At 41.1% G+C, this 22,655-nt stretch overlaps 1 protein-coding gene across 1 annotated transcript; it reads left to right on the forward strand.

Moving 5' to 3' along the window:
• The first annotated feature begins 21,809 nt into the window (after window positions 1-21,809).
• On the forward strand, window positions 21,810-22,262 carry LOC143580244 (E3 ubiquitin-protein ligase RHA2B-like). The gene has a single exon (XM_077063331.1). It carries the CDS (start codon window positions 21,810-21,812, stop codon window positions 22,260-22,262), a length of 453 nt encoding a protein of 150 aa, XP_076919446.1.
• Window positions 22,263-22,655: the final 393 nt, after the last annotated feature.

Here is a 22,655-nt window from a genome sequence, read left to right on the forward strand (position 1 = left end):
TCCCGCAGCCTCGGATACAAGCCATGAGGGAAGGCCACCCGCGCAGCATGGCTACACGCACTAGGTACTTAGCTCTCGTTCAGTGTCACCTGAAGGAATGAGCAAAGCCGAGAGCAATCCCGCACAGAGGCGGGAGGGGGAATACTCCCGCCCAAATAAGCCAGTCTATACTGAAGGACCTTTCACTGTACCTGACGAGGTATGGGCGAAAGATCTGATCAGGGATACGACAGCTCACTGATACAGTATGGCGAGCAGCATGCTCCTGTACTGTATCACTATTAAGCCGCTGCCTACTCACCAACTACTGTCATACCACGTGCGTAGCCGGCAGTTGGTGGAAAGGGAATAGTATACAGCAGGCCTGGTCGCTATCAGCCGCTGCCTACCCACCAACTACCAGCAGGGCACGTGCGTAGGCTACTGTTGATGAACAGGAACACTGTTGCAGCCGGCCATACCTCCTTGGAAACCTACCTTCGGCTATAAATACCCCAAATGGTATGATCATCTAAACACAACATATCTTACTACATTATCATCATATGATACCTGATATCTGCTCTAGCAATCTCTTAATATACTTTTATATTTAAAGAGCAATCTAGTCTGATTCTCACGCCGGAGGGTGGTCACAAGGAGGAACCCCCCCTTCTCAGTGACGAGCTCACGGTGTCTGTTTTGCAGGTTATCAGAACCATCTTCCAAGGGTCTAACCCCTCGTGGGAAACAGCTATCCAACCCCCAGGTTACCAGTAATCTGCCCGGGGTCCGGTTAGTGTTTCTTCATTGGCGCCATCCGTGCATAAAGCTAGAACTTTATTTTTCTCAGTTTTTTCAAACTTCTACAAAGATGGTTAGAGAAATTCCGGTAACCATAACCCCTGCTACTAGGGGGAATACCGGCAACACAGTTTTTACGAACACTACCCCGGCTACCGAAGCCGGGACAAGCGAAGTAAATTTTACGAACACTACCCCACTTACCAAAGCTGGGGCAAGTGCAGTAAATGAGCGCCTACTGGGATCCACTGATACCCAGGTTGAGAAACGAAGACTCCCCCGCCAGACTCTCGATGAAGTTAAGGCATGGGCGGAGGCACGACAAAAGGAATTCCAGGCTGAGTTGGACGAACGCTTGCGTTCCGTACAACAGGCCGACGAATTCGAATACTGGGAGGATGACTCGGAGGAATCCGACTCTGACGCGAACCCTCGCCATAGGGCAAAAGGGAAGCGTAAGGAAACGGAATCCCAACCGAAAAGGCATTTTGGACAAGCCTTCAAACCAAAAAGCACAGGAGGAAGTCCACGAGACTTCTCTAAAACGTTCAGACCAAACGTTGCAAATGCAGGAACGTCCAAATTTGCAAGGGACATTGCTGAAGCAATCGCCCCAAAGAGTGCCAAACAAATGCCCAACATAGGCACATATGACGGTATATCTGATCCAGACGATCATTTGAACAGGTTCATAGCAGGGGCAACCGTCAGCAATTGGACGGAACCCACGTGGTGTTACATGTTCCAAATGACGCTGGTTGGGGCTGCTAGAGCATGGTTCGATCGTCTACCGGTCAACCACATCTACGACTGGGCAGACTTCCAACAAAAGTTTAGCCAACACTTCAGCCAGCAACGGAAGTATACCGAGGAGCAATGGACAATCCTCAAATGCATACGAGAGGAAGACGAATCTCTGCCAAACTTCATCACTCGCTTCAACTCAAAGAAGTTAAGTTTGGGCAATATCAGTGAAGATCTTGTTCGCGCTGCCTTCATCCAGGGCGCACATGACCCGGAGCTCATCCGCACCCTAACGGGTAAAGATGGCATGCCATCCACATGGGATGGCATCATGACAGCAGCAAAACGCTATGCGGAAACAGAGAAGCAACTGGGTAGAGATCTCCCACAGAGCACAAACCTCTACACCCAGAGGACGAGAGAAGACAACGTCCTCACCGCCCGATTAAATAAAAAACGAAAGCTAGGCATCTAGCAGTCAAGGGTAAACTTTGACACCTCATCCGGCTTGCAAAATCGGTTGGGCGGAAGGGATAACGTACAGTCGCACCGGAACTCCAGATGGACGCCACTCACCAAAAGCGTCACTGAGATATTCGCCACTGAAGGGCTCCCATGGCCAAAACCGCCAATAATCCGACATCGTCACGATGCAGATCGGAGCAAATACTGTGACTTTCACAAGACAAAGGGCCACAACACTGAAGAATGCATAGATGTAAAAGATATGGTCGAAGCATTTGTCAGAGATGGGACGCTCGCACACCTCGTGGCGTAATAAAGGCTGAGCAGGCGGGTGCGTATAGAACCCCAGCTGGGGAAAACACGAATCAATTCCAGCTTCAAAATCGAGACTACATGCTGCGTAAAGAACGAGATCCCGAACCAGGTGCGTATCGGCTCGATGGCACTCCCATCCCAACAAGGAAGGGAGCTCATTTACACATTTTGCATGTAAATCAATTCCAATCTGTAAAGAAAAGGCCAAGAGCCACTTCTAATGGAAATGATTCTCTTAAGAATATCGAAGCTGATGATTTTACATTTAATACTTTTCTGGACACTAATATGCCGGTTTTCACCGCATAATTACGTGAAGTCATTGCATGGGAAGGCGGTCCTACCCGCACGAACCCAATAACGTGACAAACCTTCACGCAGGTCAGTTGAAGGGGAAAAAGTTCAGCACCCAAAAATGAAAGTGCCGGTCTATCCGCATGAATCATTAACGAAACTGAATAATAACCTATCAACAACCGCGCGTCGAACGGTTAAAACTATCCAACACTGGTGACGGCATTCACATTACGTGAAGTCGTTGCGTGGGAAGGCGGTCTTACCCGCACGAACCCAATAACGTGGCAAACCTACACGCAGGTCAGTTGAAGTTCAATTATTCCATTAAATGAAAGTGCCGGTCTATCCGCATGAATCATGAAAGGAAAATGAACACTAACCTATCGACAACCGCGCGTCGAACGGTTCAGAACAAAATTCTTATAAAGGAAAGAAAAACCTACACGCAGGTCAGATAAGGGTAAAGTTTTGCCATCCTACTAAGTGCAAGTGACGGTTCTACCCGCACAATCACGAAAGAGGAAGCAAAACTTCACACCTATTATCAACCACGTTCAAAGGTTAACTTATCCTCAAAAGGCAAAGAAAACCTACACGCAGGTCAGATAAGGGTAAAGTTTTGCCATCCTACTAAGTGCAAGTGACGGTTCTACCCGCACAATCACGAAAGAGGAAGCAAAACTTCACACCTATTATCAACCACGTTCAAAGGTTAACTTATCCTCAAAAGGCAAAGAAAACCTACACGCAGGTCAGATAAGGGTAAAGTTTTGCCATCCTACTAAGTGCAAGTGACGGTTCTACCCGCACAATCACGAAAGAGGAAGCAAAACTTCACACCTATTATCAACCACGTTCAAAGGTTAACTTATCCTCAAAAAGTAAGAAAAACCAGCACGCAGGTTAGATAAAAGTTAAAGTTTAGCCATCCTACCAAGTGCAAGTGACGGTTCTACCCGCACAATCACGAAGGAGGAAGCGAAACTTTAACCCACTATCAACCACGTTCAAAGGTTCTTATTCTAAACACTTGGAAAATTGCTAATTTAAACTAAGTATGCAAGTCATAAGTTTATAAAGCAAGGAACCCAAAGAAGGAAATAACAATCTTATACGCAAAAAGATTAATATTTCAAGAATATATTACAAGAATGGCCGGGTAACTACCCGCCTAAAGGAAAATAAAAAACTATACAAGTCTTAGCAATGGGAAAGGATCTTCAGGATCAAGCCTCAGGGCCTCTACCACTTGGACCCGCTCCGTCAGAACGGGGTGGTTCGAGGAACGCTTTGAGGACAGCTAACCCATCATCAGCAGCAGCTACTTCGTCCACCTTCTCCACCACTGGATGCGGGAAGGCGGCGTATTGGTTCAATGCTTGGTCATAAATGGCTTCAGTATCCACATTGAACAAAGGGAAGTTGGAAGGCGGGACGCCTTTCTCAACAAACCCTAGACCAAGCATAAAGCCGGCCTTTTCCCCATCATCATGAGAAGCGTTGAGGGCTGCGGTCATAGCATCATCGTAAGAGGTCTCTGAAAAGACCCGACGCACAACCTACAAAGAAAACACAAGTGTTAGAACCTTTTCTTACAAAAGAAATGCGTGAAGATAAATCTAAACATACCTGAGGCAACGCTTCTCGAAGAAGCCATCGGAGGGCAGCTTGAGCTTCGGTATGGGCGCGTTCGGCTTCGCTCTTGTTAAGGTTGGCAAGTAAAACTTCCTTAGCGGCAGCCTCTTCGACGCCCTTAAGCTTCCGCTGGGTCTGGTCAAGCACCCCCCTTTGGTCCAGGATTTCCTGGAGTTTCTTGGCATCTTCCATTGCCAAGGCATCATGAGCGCGTTGGAGAGCCTCTAATTTGGCCTTGAGCTCCTCATTCTCCACACGCAAAGGCTCAGCAACGGCTTCAGCCTTGGCAGCCCTCTCGGTTGCGTTTCGCGCAGTCTCCCTGGCCAACCGAAGCTGTTCATTCACAGCTTGGGCAGCCTTGGAGCGGGCCTCGAGTCGCGCCTGAACTTCAACCTCGAGGGCCTTGAAGGCCTTCTCCTTGTCGGCGGCAGCTGCCGCCAGCTGTTGGTTCTCCTCCCGAAGAGCACGCGCCTCAGATATGTCCTTGGCGTGAGCTGCTTTCAACTTGTCGTTTTCACGACAAAGCAGCTCGACGCGCGGCTGCATCCGGGCCTGGAGAACCCGAAGCTCATTAGTTAGCCTACCCTCCTGGTAGCTAACCATGGCTTCCCCCAACGCGCCCGGAGGAGCAGCGTGGCGAGCCCAGTCCACGCACTCCACGGGTGTGCGAAGGGTTGTTCCTCGGCGTATGTTCCATCGAGGAACATACACTTCATTGGAATCCGACACTGCAAAAGAAACAAAAGCAGTAAGGAAAAGATGATGAAAAACATAAGGGAAAAAGAAAGGAACCCTACGCACCTGTAGGGTCAATGACAGGCCGATAGCCGCCAAACCCATCACCTGAACCTAAAGGAAATCCATCCAACAGGTCAGGCAGACGGGAAGGTGGCAAAGATCGGCGTGAAGCCCTGCGCGTACCTGATGGTCCGGCCATTGGTGCCGGTGGCGCGGGCATGGTGGCAGCCGCCGTGGTCGCCTTCGTTGTCTCCGCCGCGGTCGCCGCCTCCTTAAAAGCAGCAGTAACCGCCGGTTCCGTGAAGGATGCTGTAAAAATCGCACTCACGGCCGGCGGTGACGTCATCTCGGCCGGAACAGTTGGCTCGACGGAACGACCAACTGGACCAGCGGATGCAGGCGCAGGCGACTGGGTCGACGCCTCAGGAAGGCTGACCGAGCCTACCATCATTGGCGAGGAAGTACTCCCCTGCGTTTCACCCAGGATTGCGTCAACATCCACGCCTGCACAAAGAAGAAAGTGTTAAAAGAAAATTATTGACAAACCTACAAAGGCATTATGATTATACTTACGGGTTTTCTTGACCCTGAACGTACGGACGGGCGGGGAGGAACCCGATGGAGCCGGCCTCTTGGTACCGGTCACCGTCGTCTTCGTTGGTTCTCCGGAGGTAACGGTCGTAGCCTCCGGAGCAGTGGTCTTCTCACCACCGGGCTTCCCCGCCACCTCTTCACTATCTGACTCCGTGTCAGATAGAACCACTGGATCAGCTGTGGCCTTCTCCTTCCCCTTCACGCCGGCAGCAGTCTTTTTCTTCCGCACCAACGGAGGACCTTCTGCGGATTCCTCAGAAGAAGAAATGTCAAGAACTCCAGCAGCAGGCACAGCATTGAGGGGTTCAGGGTAGAAGATAGGCTTACCAGGCCGTCGGTGGCTCAGGATCTCTTGGCCCGGCGGGTAAACCTCCACGAACCGACACGCAGTTTGCTCTAGGATGGGCAACTCGTTCTCGTCCAGAGCACGAGTACCCATCCGTGCGGGACCATCTTCCTCCCGCGGATTCAGGAGCGACTGTAGGTCGTTCCCCTCTGAAATAAACAGGAAAGTTAGAAAAAAGTCAAAATCAACAAAAAGAAACAAGACATACCATAAGGGACAGAGTTCGAACCATATTCAAGGACAATCGGAACCTTCTGCGCATTCGCCGCCTTCCACACTCGGCTCATCCCCAGCATTACCATCGCTGACTCCGGAAAACGGAAAACCGGGGATTGGACCCGGGATATCTTCGAGAACCATTCCGCCTCCTCGTAGTTGGGGGCGTGAAGGCTCTGAAGTGCCTGGCCGTTCTTGAACTTCATGGCAATGGGGATGGCGCGAGCGGATATGAAGAAGAACTCTCTTCTCCACGAGCGAAGACTCCGCTCGGTGGTACAAATCTTTAAACCCTTAATCCGGGTTGTAAGACTGTACCACCCCTGGATGCACCTCCAAGTGTAGAAGGTCATCAGGCGGTCCACATGGGGCTCGATGCCCAGAATCCGGCACACCCACTCAAAATGACGAATCTTGGCGATCGCCATGGGGTGCAGCTCGGTCAAATGAACGCTGTGCCTCTCAAGGACACGGTACACAAACTTTGTCAACGGGAACCTAAGGTTCCCGTAGACAAAGAATGCAGCATAAACCCCGATCTTGCCACTAGGGGCATCGTACACAGTATGGTGGGGTTCAGGAAACTCAGGCTCGAGAGACTCGAGCATGAACTTCCTGACGATATACTGGTACAGATCGACAGGAAGAGAACACTGGCACTCGCCAGCAGTCTTCTGATCGTCGGCATCATGAGAAGACATTTTTGCAGAAAGAGAAGTGATTTCGGGAAAATGCTTGCCTGAAAAAGGGGAGTATTTGCCGGAAATCACTAAGAAGAAGAAGAAGAAAGGTGAAAGTGTGAATTACAAATAACCCTCTTCCCCTTTATATAGTAATCGCAATTAATGCGGTGAATTTAATGCGGAGGAGAGAGAAATCAAAGGTGCAATGAAACTATGACACGTGGCAAAAAGCAGGCTGGCAACAGCTGTTGAAAGGACGTGTGCCAGTAATTTCGCGGCCACGCGCCCGAAAAATCACGCCCACGCGCCTGAAAAAGCGACTGGAATGACCATGTTCTGTCACGTCACCATAACTTCCTGCACGTCCTGACACAGTCAGAAGAAACCGTCGCACGACGTTTCAGAGGTTTGGACTGTTCTTATCTTTCCACCAACTCTTCGAATTTCAAAATTCAAAATTTAAAAAATATTAAAAAGTAAGCGGGAAAATACCCCTTACCCCTTGGCAAACAAGTAACCGTTAGACGGATGCGGGTACAGTGTAAAGGCAAAACCCTTCACATACCTAGCACCCGCAGGGAATTGAAGCCAAGTAAACCTTGGCAAACAAGTAACCGTTAGACGGATGCGGGTACAGTGTAAAGGCAAAACCCTTCACATACCTAGCACCCGCAGGGAATTAAAGCCAAGTAAACCTTGGCGAACAAGTAACCGTTAGACGGATGCGGGTACAGTGTAAAGGCAAAACCCTTCACGTACCTAGCACCCGCAGGGAATTGAAGCCAAATATTCCTCGGCAACCAAGTAACTATAAGACAGGCGCGGATACAGTGTAAAGGCAAAACCCTTCACGTACCTAGCACCTGCAGGGAATTGACGCTAGGAATACCTTGGAAGTAAAGTAACCGTAAGACGAGCGATGGTACAGTGTTAAGGCAAAACCCTTCACATACCTAGCGCTCCGCTGGGAATTGAAACCAGGAAGGATCTTCTGGGCAATGCTTGCGGAAACGGAAATAACATCCCCGCATAGCGGGAACGTTGAGAACTACGTTGTTTGAAGCGCCAGGATGGAATTGGTGGTTTTAACATAATTGATCACTATGTTCAAAACTACCAAAACCTCATGGAGAATCCACACAACTGGGACTCAATGCTCCTGACTTGCGAGGAGGTTACAGACCTACCCGCATCATACCCAAAGACCAAGCAGGAAACTCGGGCATTTCTGCAAGTGACAAGGACTTCCCATGGAAAACCTTACAAAACCCTTTTCAAAACCCTATGCTTAAGTCCAAAAGTTCACCTCACTTTATTAAACACGCATGAGAAGAACATTGGACTGGGGGGACTTGAAGAGGTAGGTCCCAGCAGAGCCCAGTTGGACCCGCAAGACTCACCTTAAATAGGGACGTCTGCGCAGAGACCAACTGGATCCGCAGGACCAACCATGCTCAGAGAAGTGACGTCCTTACGCGCAGTATGCAAGCTGGTCCCGCAGGAAATGCCTCCCATGGTGAAGGACTCCGCCTGTTCCCGCAGCCTCGGATACAAGCCATGAGGGAAGGCCACCCGCGCAGCATGGCTACACGCACTAGGTACTTAGCTCTCGTTCAGTGTCACCTGAAGGAATGAGCAAAGCCGGGAGCAATCCCGCACAGAGGCGGGAGGGGGAATACTCCCGCCCAAATAAGCCAGTCTATACTGAAGGACCTTTCACTGTACCTGACGAGGTATGGGCGAAAGATCTGATCAGGGATACGACAGCTCACTGATACAGTATGGCGAGCAGCATGCTCCTGTACTGTATCACTATTAAGCCGCTGCCTACTCACCAACTACTGTCATACCACGTGCGTAGCTGGCAGTTGGTGGAAAGGGAATAGTATACAGCAGGCCTGGTCGCTATCAGCCGCTGCCTACCCACCAACTACCAGCAGGGCACGTGCGTAGGCTACTGTTGATGAACAGGAACACTGTTGCAGCCGGCCATACCTCCTTGGAAACCTACCTTCGGCTATAAATACCCCAAATGGTATGATCATCTAAACACAACATATCTTACTACATTATCATCATATTATACCTGATATCTGCTCTAGCAATCTCTTAATATACTTTTATATTTAAAGAGCAATCTAGTCTGATTCTCACGCCGGAGGGTGGTCACAAGGAGGAACCCCCCCCTTCTCAGTGACGAGCTCACGGTGTCTGTTTTGCAGGTTATCAGAACCATCTTCCAAGGGTCTAACCCCTCGTGGGAAACAGCTATCCAACCCCCAGGTTACCAGTAATCTGCCCGGGGTCCGGTTAGTGTTTCTTCACTCTCGAGACTGCTTATAGCAACTCCTCTATTGAGCGGGTTCACGTATTGCATGACTCTCTTCGTCAATTAACTAAAGGTACATCCTCAGTTGCAGAATTTGGCCGTCAATTTAAAGTTTTGTGTGATCAGTTGGCTGCTATAGGCTAGCCTGTTGTTGAATCAGAAAAGCTTCATTGGTTCTTATGTGGTCTAGGTCCATCTTTTGAAATGTTCTCAACGGCTGTTAAACCTGCCAAACCACCACCGCCTTTTCAAGATCTCCTTTCTCAGGCGGAAAGTCATGAGTTGTTTCTCCGGTCTCTCCACGGCTCTTCTGCACCGACTGCTGCTTTTAATGCTCAGCACACACGGCCGTCATCTTCACAAAATCGTGGTCGTGGTTATAACTCTAATTGTGGTGGCCGTGGGTCACGCAACTCATCTATGGGTCGCGGGTCAGGACGTAGACAACCTCACTGTCAACTATGTCGCACATATGGACATTATGGCTCTAATTTTCCAACCTATACTTTCACCGCCCGTGCTACTCCGACAGACGAGCAACTTGCAAAGGCCTTTCATGCTCAGTGTCATGTTACTCAAAACACTCCTTATTGGAATGTTGATTCAGGAGCGACGGCCCATATGACTCCTGATCTTAATAATCTCCATCATATGGCTCCCTATCAAGGTAATATGCATGTTACCTTTGGTAACGGTCATTCTCTTTTGGTCTCACATACGGGTACCTCTTATATTGCTAAAAATCTGCCCTTACACGATGTTTTAGTTGTTCCACATCTCATAAAAAAATTACTTTCCATTAGCAAGTTAACAACTGGCCTTCCTGTAGATGTGTTATTATCTTAACCATATTTTACTATTCAGGACCGCAAGAGCCACAGGGTGCTCGCTAAAGGACGATGTGAAAACGGGCTTTATGTGCTTAAAGATGGACCTCTAGCCCTTGCTGCCAAACATGGTGTTTTAAATAAAGCTTCTTATGAACTATGGCATAATCGCCTTGGTCACGTGTCTTTTGACATTATTTCTTTGTTGCACAAGTCGGGTGCTTTGCATGTTACTTCCTTGTTGCCTAAACCTATTATTTGCAAATCATGTCAACTTTCTAAATGTCATAAATTGCCTTTTGAAGTCAATCCTAAACGATCTATGCATCCGTTAGATCTAATACATTGTGATCTATGGGGTCCGGCACCTATTCGTTCTACGGATGGGTATTTATATTATGTTGTCTTTGTGGATGACTACTCGCGGTTCACGTGGCTTTATCCCTTGAAGTCCAAAACAGGTTTCTATCCGGTTTTAACTGCTTTCATTCGGTTTGTGGAAACCCAATGCTCACAAAAAATTAAAGTATTTCAATCGGATGGTGGTTTTAAGTTTGTTAACCATATCGTTCGTAAAATATTGGAAGACAATGGCACGTTTCATCGCATTTCATGTCCTTATACACCAGAGCAAAATGGTCGTGCGGAACGAAAACATCGCCACGTGGTTGAAATGGGTCTTGCAATGCTCTTTAATGCACATGTGCCTGCTCCTTATTGGACGGATGCGTTTTATTCGGCCACTTTTATTATAAACCGTCTTCCTACGGCCTTATTGGGAAATAAATCACGCTTTAATTTACTATATTCTCAAGACCCTAATTATGGGAATTTTCGTACGTTTGGTTGCCAAGTCTTTCCGTACTTACGGGATTACTCTCCACACAAACTTGTACCAAGAAGCATACCTTGTGTCTTTATCGGTTATAGTACACAATACAAGGGGTATCGTTTCCTAGACCCGGCAACATCTCGTATTTACATCACTAGACATGCCCGATTTAACGAGTCAGTCTTTCCCTTTGATAATAATGCAACCTCTCCATCCCTGTCAACATTAACCCTATCAAACTTTCTTGATGACCTGCCTATTGTCCAGCCTACTTCCTCCCAGCCCAACACACCTCCTTCTCAATCACTTGAGCCCAGCACTTCTCCTTATCACCTATGCCATCCAACTTCTGAACCCTCTACAAACCCAACTACGCAGCCCACACTAGCCTCACCAATATCTGCCACACCTCCCAGCTCACCTAGCCAATATACCAGCTCATCCACTGTTCCTTCTTCTCCACTGCCCAACTCAACTCATACACCCCCAACTACCCCTCATATTGATTCCAGCCCAGCTACCGCCTCCACTAGTTCACTACCCAGCCCATTACCTGCCCCATCACCTCAACCGCAACAGTCCACTGTAACATCTACTCATCCCATGATGACTCGAGCCAAGGATGGTATTTTTAAACCAAAGCATGTAGCTGACTTTGCTACTCTCACTGATCACATACTTCATACCACTCTTTCTGCCGAGACCATTCCCAAAGGTTTTAAAACAGTTGCTAAAAGTCCACGTTGGATGGCCGCCATGAATGAAGAACTTGAAGCCTTAAATCATAATCATACTTGGACACTTGTGCCTCGTCCTTCTGGTTCAAATGTTGTGGGTTCCAAATGGGTCTTTCGTATAAAATATAGATCTGATGGCTCTATCGATCGATATAAAGCTCGCTTGGTGGCACAAGGTTTTACTCAGATTCCGGGTCTTGATTATTCATACACATTTAGTCCAGTTGTTAAAGCATCCACGGTTCGCATAGTCCTCTCTCTCTCTCGCTGTTTTAAACAATTGGCATCTACATCAGTTGGATGTTAAAAACGCCTTCTTGAATGGCAACTTAACAGAAACTGTCTTTATGGAACAACCGCCGGGTTTTTCAAATCCAGATTTCCCGAATCATGTTTGCAAACTATCAAAGGCCTTGTATGGATTAAAGCAGGCACCTTGTGCCTGGTTTCAGCGGTTAAGCACCTTTCTTGTTACTATCGGTTTTGTTTGTAGTCGTGCCGATACTTCTTTGTTTATCTATCAACAGGACTCATGCATCATGCATCTTCTTGTCTATGTGGATGATCTTATCCTCACCGGCAACAACGAGACAATAATCAATGCCTTTGTTTCTCGGCTCAATCAAGAATTTGCTATTAAGGATCTGGGAAACCTTAGCTACTTCCTTGGCCTCCAAGTAGCCTATACTGAAAATGGATTGTTTTTGTCTCAAACGAAATATGCCACCGATATTCTTAAGAGGGCGGAATTATATGACTCTAAACCGGCCACTACTCCGCTTGCCCCTCATGAGTCATTCACATCTGATGGACAACCATTTTCGAATATAACTCTCTATCGATCACTCGTCGGAGCACTTTAGTATTTGACAATTACTCGACCCGACCTATCTTATCCAGTTAATCAGGTGAGTCAGTTTCTTCACGCGCCTACTATTACTCACTTTCAGGCTGTTAAAAGGGTACTTCGCTATGTTAAAGGGACAATATCATTTGGTCTTCATTTCACTCGTCCACATTCACCCTCCATCTTAGGATATTCAGATGCAGATTGGGCTCGGTGTTTAGAGACTCGTCGTTCTACTTATGGTTATTCTATATTTCTTGGCGGTAACCTTGTCTCCTGGAGCGCCAAGAAACAACCCACTGTCTCTAGATCTAGTTGTGAATCTGAATATCGTGCTATGGCAAATACGGCTGCTGAAATTGTGTGGGTTACCCATCTTCTTCGAGAGCTTCATGCCTTACCTCCGGATCGACCAACTCTTTTATGTGATAACAAGAGTGCCCTGTTTATGACTCAGAATCCAGTCTCACACAAAAGAGCTAAGCATATTGACCTGGATTACCACTTTAATTGAGAGCTTGTCTCCTCTGGTCAGTTGTATACCAAATTTGTTCCAACCAATCTTCAGGTGGCAGATATCTTTACTAAAAGCCTTCCGCGCGCTCAGTTCGAACATCTTCGCGCCTTGCTTCGTTTCGGTCCTCCACCAATGCAGATTGAGGGGGGATATTAGATAATATTAGCAAAGATTATGTAATTAATTGTGTATCTCATATTTTTGTTAAACTCTTTAATTGAAGGAGTAATTATTGTAAATTTGTATTATATAATCTCTATCAATAATATACGTCGATCAACCCTTATTGAATAAGATTTGTACACTTATGACCGGCCTACAATTTTTTTAAACCTGTTAGATCGCTAATTAAATCGACAATAACCCTTTTTATGAAACAAACCCAAGAATATACCTACAAGTGACTAAACGGTTACCTATATAGCCACATAAAAAATTAATCTCACATGAGAACACAATCTCTATGTGGTAACACACACATATGTGTGATTTATATTGTCTGCATATATTTATACAGTAGAATGAGTTGTGTGTAAATATTACCTAAAAATCTGAAAAGCGTTGAAATTTAGAAATTTCTAGGCTAGTGTGGAAAAAGAATTTGTGAAGGGTGAAGAGTGTCATGTGTGAATTATGTTTATAAGTATTATAATTATTTTCGTCATGACTCATTACAAAAGGATATATTCTATATACGAGTTTGTAGGCAACAATACGCGTTAACTGAAATGCATATACATACGTGTCTCAAAATTCCAGATAAAAACAGTTTACAATTTACAAGGTTGGATTTTTTATTTTTTTATTATTATTAACTACACGTATATTAAACTATTAGTTTTTAGCCCCCGTGTTACGCGAGTTGTTTTAGAGGGGTTTTTCTTTATCATGATTTTCAGTCACTTCAGGATTCAAAATTCTCATCGAAAGCAACTGGTTTAAAAAAAGTTAACATGCATTAATGCTAGGAGACTTTTTAACCTTCTTTTTAGTTGCTTTTACTTTTGGTCTAGATAGATGACAAGCGAAGTACGTGTTATTGTATAAATAAAAAACAAAAAAAAAACTTAAAAAACCAGAATGTTTCCCCCTTCATCCCCCCCCCCCCCCCCCCACACACACAAAAAAAACCGACAAAAAAACACAATGCCAAATATGAACAAACAACACAATAATAAATAAAAAAAGACACATTATGTAGCAAAATCTAACACAATGTCGAACAAAATATAACACAATGTGAAGTAATATAATGCAATATAAAAAAAAGACACAGTGTTAAGGGAAAAAGACACAATCAATGACAAAAATAAACAAACAACACAATGATAAATAAAAAGACGTAATGATGTTTTTTCCTCAATATTGTGTATTTTTCGAGTTTTTTTTTTCTTTTTTTTAGAACGAGAAAGACGGTGGAAACATTTTTGCGCTTCTACATTTTCATTTTTTTATTAAATTTTGAGTTACGGTTTTTTTATTAATTTTCATTATTTTTTTGAGTGGTTTTTATTTTGCTAAAAAACATTCTCATTTTTGTCTCATTTTGTAGAATAACTTGACCCTACTTTTAACAGGGCTAATGTTTGTTGTTTTTTGTTGTCGTAGGCAGTTTCATTACATTCTTTCTAGAATTTTAAAATTTGTTAGTTTTATTGTTTTACACGGTTTGTTTATGTTTTTGCTTTTTCTTTTTTGAATGTTGTGAATATAATGTAAGACGTGAATAACGCCAACTGGTATTTTATCTGTGATTAAGAAATTGAATATTTTCCAAATGAAATGATCAACAAAGATTTGATCACAATTTTAAAAAATTTTAAATTACAATAGTTTTTTTTTATAAATAATAATTTACCATCATATTTTTACTTTAAAGTTAGCCACAAAGTTTTTATTATTTTTATTATTTAAATTTCTTAAAAACCTAATTACATAGGTGTGGTTTTTTTAGCTAATGTCTTGGCATTAATTTTGTGAAGAACCAATACCGACGGTTTTCGGTCGAAATAAAGACCTGTCGATATCATTTTAGATATAATACAACTTTATTTATTTTATGATTTTCAATCGATGTAAATATGTGTTGATATCCTTTTGGACATTACAACTATATTTCTTTGGCTTTTTTCATTTGTTTTACAAAGTGTGATCAATACTGTTTTGGTCAAAAATCATATTCAAGAATAATGTAACCAAATTAATTTTGTGAGGTGGAGTGCTTGAATAATAATGGTGATTATGGTAGTAAAAATTGAAATGAACACAAGGATTTTGTTACGAGAAAAAGCCTTTGATCAGTATGTGATCGCCGTCATAAAAACCCCGGGTGATGACAATCGTCTATCACCACTTTTATTAATATTCAAAGTAAAGAATTACAAAGTGAAAGCATATGCTATGATTACAAGAGAAAACTAAGTGCAAGTGTTACAAGTGAGTATTTATTATGTGTCTAATCTACTGCCAGAGCTTCATTATATATAAAAATATAATAACTAACGTTCGTATTTTTTTAGCCTCTATTTAAGCTCACTTCTTCCATATAGTTGTTACACGCTTTGACTAGGTTGTTTAATGACTCAAACGACGAAATAATAGGGTGGACTTGGTCATAAGCCATTTACCTGTTATAATATCAATATCATAAAGAGAACAATCATTAGTTATCAATAATAAGTATTGAAGATCCTTAATCCTGACAAGATCTAAAACGCGTGCTAAGGATAACTGATCCAGAAAATATGCCAGGATAATATATCCACCACATCAAATTTCCGAGCCCTAACATATATCATACCTATACCATAATGAACTGAACCGATACCGACAAAAACCGAATTCCCGTTGTTTCTTTGGGGAATTCTAGTAAGTTATAAATTGTGCTAAATATATATCGTTCGAGTTGTTTCTCTGCTAGATATATGTTGCGTCCGGGCACAAAGCCTTTATTATGATCATTTTTATTGGCTGAAACGGTTGGCGGGGTCTATTTAAATAAAGTCTAATAAAGTGTGTTAACTTACGGGTCTTTTGACAGCTTTTTGTTAAGTCATTAAGAGGTTTGACCCGTTAAAAGGATCCATTAACCATTAAAAGGTATTTTTTTAAATGAGACAAACACACTTTATTTCTGACCGATTCAGAAATAGCATATTAATGTACTCATTCAGATTTAAAGTAAAAGTTCTTTTAATCTAATTATTATTTTTAGGAATACAAAACTTATATTTTGTAGAATGTTTTTGAAGATGCTAATCATCTTGAATGCAATATCTAAGGCCTATTGATCTGGTTGTATGGTATCATATTTTACAAATGTAAGATTTTGGGATTAAAACCTTACGGTTCAATCTAATTATGAAATTTGCTGTTATATATAAAAAATATTTATAATACAATATGTTTATATATTTTATCATATTTTCGTAAAAAATAGTGTCTCTCTTCAAATAAGCTATCTTTATATTATTTGGCTAAATAAGGCTCATAGTTCATATTTCAATTTTAAACTGTGGTATCATCGATGGGCATCTGGACTGGCCATAATGATATCAGATTGTGAAATAGGTGCTTCCTGTAGTTTTAAATAGAGGATTCAAAACTTGTAGTAGACGAATGGATTTAGAAGTAAATACTAGTTGTTCAAAAGAAATAAACTATGATTTTATAAATATGATTTAAAATTATTTTTAATATTTCATAAACACTAAGACTATGTTTTATGGGGCTTGTTAGGGGCTTCGTTGAGAAAAAAAAAATGTTGAATGTGACGCCACTTAAACATAATTTTTTTCACCTGTAAAACCACCAAAGGGTCGTAGGGGAGGGGCTTCGCTTATGATTGTTTAATCATTGTTTTTTAATTAATAATTTTATTTGATTTACTTATTACTTAATTATATAAATAAGAATACAAATACAAATCAAAAAAAACTTTATAAGATTTAGGTTAACTGTAAAAGACATTTAATAATCAAATCGAAGTTTTATATAATTTACTATAAAACGATTACAATAAAGTGGCAGGCAAACGGGCAACAAGCTGCGCCGCAACCCCCTTTTGAACAGCAAAGCCAATCCTGCTAAAAACGAAGCTTTGGGACCTAGAAGCTGAAGAGGTTCCGTGTACGACGCGCTGAACCCTACTCAAAAATTTCACAGCCTCTGAAGCCAGAAAACCAAATGTATCAAAGGCAAATGGTAGAAAGACATGTTGATTATCTAAACAAGCTTTCTCGTATTTAACAACTTTGCCCGATTCAGCCTTCAACGCAGCCTGACCCACAACAAACCCACGGTCCCTGAGCCCAACAAGAGGAGACACTCCTGTAAGATCCACACAGGCGTGTTTCCTCCCTGCCCACCCGAACACAAGAATATCAGCTGGTCGTAAAGTAGACCTCCCTTCAATAGGATCAGTGAGAAAGTTAACAGGGGCCTCCTTTTTTAGCAGAAATCCCTGCCCGTTTAAGAACATCACACAGAACATCCCTAACCAGATCATGTCTGTATTTAAAGCCAGGCAATTCTTTGCAATGCACCGCATGGTCACCAAAAGAATCCAAACAGACCTTACGACAAATTGGGCAAGGTTCATCCGTCGGGAACATAGGGATCATTAACCGGTACTTAAGGATAGGCCGATACTCCAAACCCGACATACGTTGGCCTAATCCTTCAATGGGGATGGCCGTTAGAAAATCCTGAGCCCGAGGAGCCCGAAGGCATTCAAACACCGCCTTTTGGCGAGGGGATAGATCAAACTTCACTTCTAAACTCTTGACGATTCCACTAAATAAGGCACTCGCCACAACATGTTGGGCTTTAGGGGGGGCGGTGTCCTTATTAGAGAACCCGCTAAGATCAAAATCTGGAAGTGAAGTACGTAAACGATCCATCGCACACCCATAATCAGAGTCCAACCCATAAATATCACAACCCCGAAGAATATGGTCTTGCAAACACCACGACTGTGCTCTCGAAGCCACAAAAGCATATGTAGATACATCCTCGGCCGAACAGAGACCCAACCCCCCATAACGGATCGGAAGTGATGCCAACCTCCATTGGAGATCCCCAAAGAACGGACCTCCACAAACCACGATGTCCTCAATCGCCCTCCGAAGACCATTGTCAAATATAGAAAATATATAACTAATAATTAAATAAATATTACATTTATTTTTTTTAAACAAAAAAACAATAATTTATAGCATTTTACTATACCTCTGGCCCTGGGAATCGTCAATTTCTCATTTTCAACATGCCATACCTCTGTTTATTTACACAAGTAGTTAAAATCAACCATCATCCACCATTGATAAATCACCATCATCCTCTGCCACCAGTCACCTTATTACGATAAATCACCATCATCCTCTGCCACCAGTCACCTTATTACGAAAAACGTTTTGTGTCAACATTCAACAATATGATTATAGTCAAGATAACTTTATAAAACGACGATTAGTTGGGTACGTCACAACTCCACAAGCAGCCTTTGAGTAGGATCCCACAAAATAATATCTTATTATTAATATTTTCGACAAATCAATTAATTCTTCTCAAGTTTTAAAGAAATCTTCCAGCAAAGCCCTGGGCCCAAGTAGCCCAAAATAACCACGATGAACCCAAAATAGAGTCCAAGAAAACCCAACGAAATAGAGCCCACAGTAATTGCAAATAGCCCACACAGCCCAAGAAAAGAAAACCAACCAACATAGAGCCGGAGGTGCCGAACCAAATTCTCAAGACGTGTAACCTATAGAAGATAAGATAGGGTAAGTTATTCTAAAAATGAGTACAAAATGAGAAGAATGATAATAATTTTTAGTCAAAAAAAAATAAAAAAAAACCTTACAAATTAAAAAAGAATAACAAAAAATTTAATAAAAAACGAAACAGTAAAAACACAAAAATGTTTCCATCACCTTTCTCGTTCTCATAAAAAAAACACAATGGTAATTGAAAAAAGTCGTGTCTTTTTGTTTATCATTATGTTTTGTATTTATTTTAGTCATTGATTGTGTTTTTTTCCTTGACATTGTGTATTTTTTTTTCTTTATATTGTGTTATATTACTCAACATTGTGTTATATTTGTTCGGCGTTGTGTTATATTTTGCGATCTATTGTGTCTTTTTAGTTTTAATTGTCTATTTTGTTTATTTTCGTCATTGTGTTTTTTATCTTGACATTGTGTCTTTTCGTCATTTTTTTTATTTTTTTGTAACTTTTTTTTACTTTTTTTATTGAACGGGAATGATGGCGGAAACATGCTAGTCTTTAAAATTTTTTCATTTTTATTTATATTTTGAGTTATGATTTTTATATTACTTTTTTTTTGAATTTATTTTTAAGGGTTTTTTGTGTGGTCACAAACCCTTCTCACACTTCTCATTTTTGTCTCCATTTGTATTTTAATTTTACCCATAAAAGAATAATAATAATAATAATAATAATAATAATAATAATAATAAAAACTATGTTGTGATTTTGATTTAGTTAAAAATAGGTTACATTCGTCACGATACCGATATTATTTTATGATATAAAAGAATCGGTTTATTTAAATAAAATTTCGTTTTCGTAAAATTTATGTCGAAATTTCAAGAAAAGAACTTAAACAAAGTTTTATATACCATAAAATTGAATACCGCTTTCGGTTCGATGGTATTAATGCAGGTACCAATGTTGTTCGGTTAGAATCAGTACGGTTTGTCACGACACTGATACGGCACCGACACACATATAACTTACAATACTGGTAAAATACTATCTTGAGTACAATTTGGTTTAAAAAAAATATACCGGAATGTCGAAAAAAAATATTAAACGCAACTGCTTATTTAGATTTTTTTAAAAGGTTAACGAAAGAGATTTGTTAAATAAAAAAACATATTGAATGATAGATAAGTGTGCAGAGCCATATGGTATGCTGGGGTATTGGATTTAAATAAGGATTTAAATAATTCAAACTAATGGACCATAACAGTTCCAACTTTCAACATATTTCCCTCAAGCTAATATTGTTAGTTTATGTTGGCGTGGCTGCTAACGTGGGATGACTTTCAACATAAGCTTCCGTGCACACAAACATGTCAGTAAAAACTAACAGGGTTATACTTCGTTAGTAAACAGCTTATCGGGAGAAAATATGTTGAAAGTTTAGACTATACGTTGTGATACATTTTTAAAGTTTGGTTAGCATCGTCAACAGGTCAAACTTTATATTATTGAAATCCAACATCCTTGTTATTTTTATTATAAGAGATGAAGGAAAGAGAAAATTTTTCATATTATTTACTTCAGATTTCAAAGTAGTGCAGTGATAAATTGTAAAGAAAAACAAACTTTTGTAGTAAAAATCTAAACTCTATAATAAAATACTACAAGTTTCGTCACTTATCACTCTTACATTAAACCTCACGTCTTTTAACAAATTTATAATAGTAAAATAATAGTTACCATTCTTAAAATTTATGTTTCAAAATTTTTTAATTTAATATTACTTCCTTTTTTTCAAACAATCAAACATTTATTATTTATAATTACCTTTTACTTTGAAATTATTTTAAAGACTATTGTACAACGACTATATTAATAGTGCTTAACGGGTTTATTGTTTCTTGTGTACTCGTGTAATACACGGGCCTCACTAGAAACTAGTGAGATATAAAAAAAACTAAATGTCTTTTAAATTATGTTGTATATAATCATATAATTATTCTTTATTTATATAGTACAATATATTCTTTGTTTATTTTAATACTTTTAAATATTTTTCGCAATATCATTTAAACCTGTTTTTTTAATGCCTCCACTATTTCATATTCAACCCAATTTTCTTTTACTCCTAGATAAATCACTTATTTTATGATGTGTTCAACTTAAGAGCGTAAAGATGAAGGAAGGAAGACGTCGTGTCGATCAGGCAACCATCAGTATCACATCAATTATCCTTCCAAAAACATATGTTATCAACATAGCTTCCATATTTATTTCCCAATAAAACTATATTATTGCATGTTATAAATGTTAATTATGAATCATAACATGCTCGTTTTTTAGAACCTTTAAAAATTTTGAGAACCAGCTGAGTAAGAACCTCTTAAATTTTAGAAGCTAGTCGCTCCAAGAATTTGAAACAAAAACCTATGTTTTCGACTACTAACACCCTTTCTATTGCAATAAAAAAAAAATTTGTAAGCTTTTTTAAAATAAATTTATATCTAAAATATATATATTTTTTAACACTTATCACCCCCCTCCCTTTTCTTCCCGGAGAGCGGGCCCTGGACAATCGCCCATCTCCCCCTTTCCTCAGGCCTGATTTCTAAGAGACAATATTGGTTGGGGGGGGGGGGCATTCACCGCCTATGCATTGAGAACATGTTTCACATGTAACTAGCAAAAATATAGTCCGTGCGATACAATGAAAATTTGATCGGTACTGATTCACTCATTACAACATACATATATTAACGATTCTTAAATAAACAAATGATACATAAAAATGTAAATTTATTAGATGTTTTCCACTTTATTAGAAACAACAAAATCTACTTTTGATACTTTTGGTCCTAGCTCAATAAAGTAATAAACTAATACACTTGAGACCTAACACGAAAGCAATAAACAAATAAAAAAAATCACGCCTTAAATACTACAAATCTACAAAATAAAAAAATATATACAAACAACAAACTGATTGAATATTTAATAATAAATAAACGGACGAACGTCGTCCATCGTTGTTCATATATGTCTTGTTGCAATTTACAACATTAAGCTCCAAACAATTATTCGCCGCCTTTTTTGTTACTTCATCTATGGGGATTTAATTCTTGTATCTAGCAATATTCAAGATACCACATGTTATCACAACAACAATTGTCTCAAACATGATATCTTATTTACTATCACTCATGCTCGGAGCAATATCTTATCTTGGCTTGTTTAAATCACCACCCGATCCCGACGACTACCCGTCGTCTTCGGGCAACTATATCCTCATATTAGACGGCTCCTCGCCCTCCCTCCTCCCCGTCCCCGTCCACGTTGTCACCGCGTCCATCAAAGACAAAGTCAACGTTGTTTCATACTCCGAATGCGCTTGTAGTTATGGTGGAGGTGAAAACCCGGTGTGTACGGTTTGCATGGAGTGTGTTGATGATTGCCATATGATTAGAGAGCTTGTTAATTGTAAACATGTGTTTCATCAAGTGTGTTTGGATAAATGGTTAGATGTGGGGCAAGTTAATTGTCCTTTGTGTAGATCTATGCTCCTTCCGCCAAAGAAGTTGTTGTCGTCCGTAGCGGGTACTACTGCGACTGACGTTAATCCGGTTACGTAAATATCCGGAAACAGAACCTAGTACCTGTTTGGTAGAGGTTCTTGTCTTTTACTGGGAGTTTATGGATTCCAACCCAGGAAGTGTATTAGCCGTATTGTAACTTTATCGTTTAAAAAAAATATATATTGTTTTTATGTATGTTGTTAAGTTAGAGATTAGAATCGGAATTATGGTTTTAATGAAGTGTAAATAATCTGTGTTTGTTGATTAGTAAGTTGGTGGTTGGAAATGGGATAAGGTTTACCATGGTTCAAGATGATCGGATTGGTATTGTATATTTCATATTTGCTTTCATCGATCACATGGAGGTCTTGTACTTTATACCCCACCACAAATTGATATCATCACATGATAGAAGTTAATAGATTTGTGTTTAGTAAAAAGAATTTATAT

The sequence above is a fragment of the Bidens hawaiensis genome, unplaced genomic scaffold (genome assembly GCF_021521415.1).
Source record: "Bidens hawaiensis isolate Kalapana, Puna unplaced genomic scaffold, B.hawaiensis_p1.1 tig00030286_1, whole genome shotgun sequence".
In the NCBI taxonomy this organism is placed as follows: domain Eukaryota; kingdom Viridiplantae; phylum Streptophyta; class Magnoliopsida; order Asterales; family Asteraceae; genus Bidens; species Bidens hawaiensis.

Bases quoted from the DNA above. Each gene is read 5' to 3' on its own strand.
- LOC143580244 (XM_077063331.1), top strand. From the start codon at position 21,810: ATGATATCTTATTTACTATCACTCATGCTCGGAGCAATATCTTATCTT.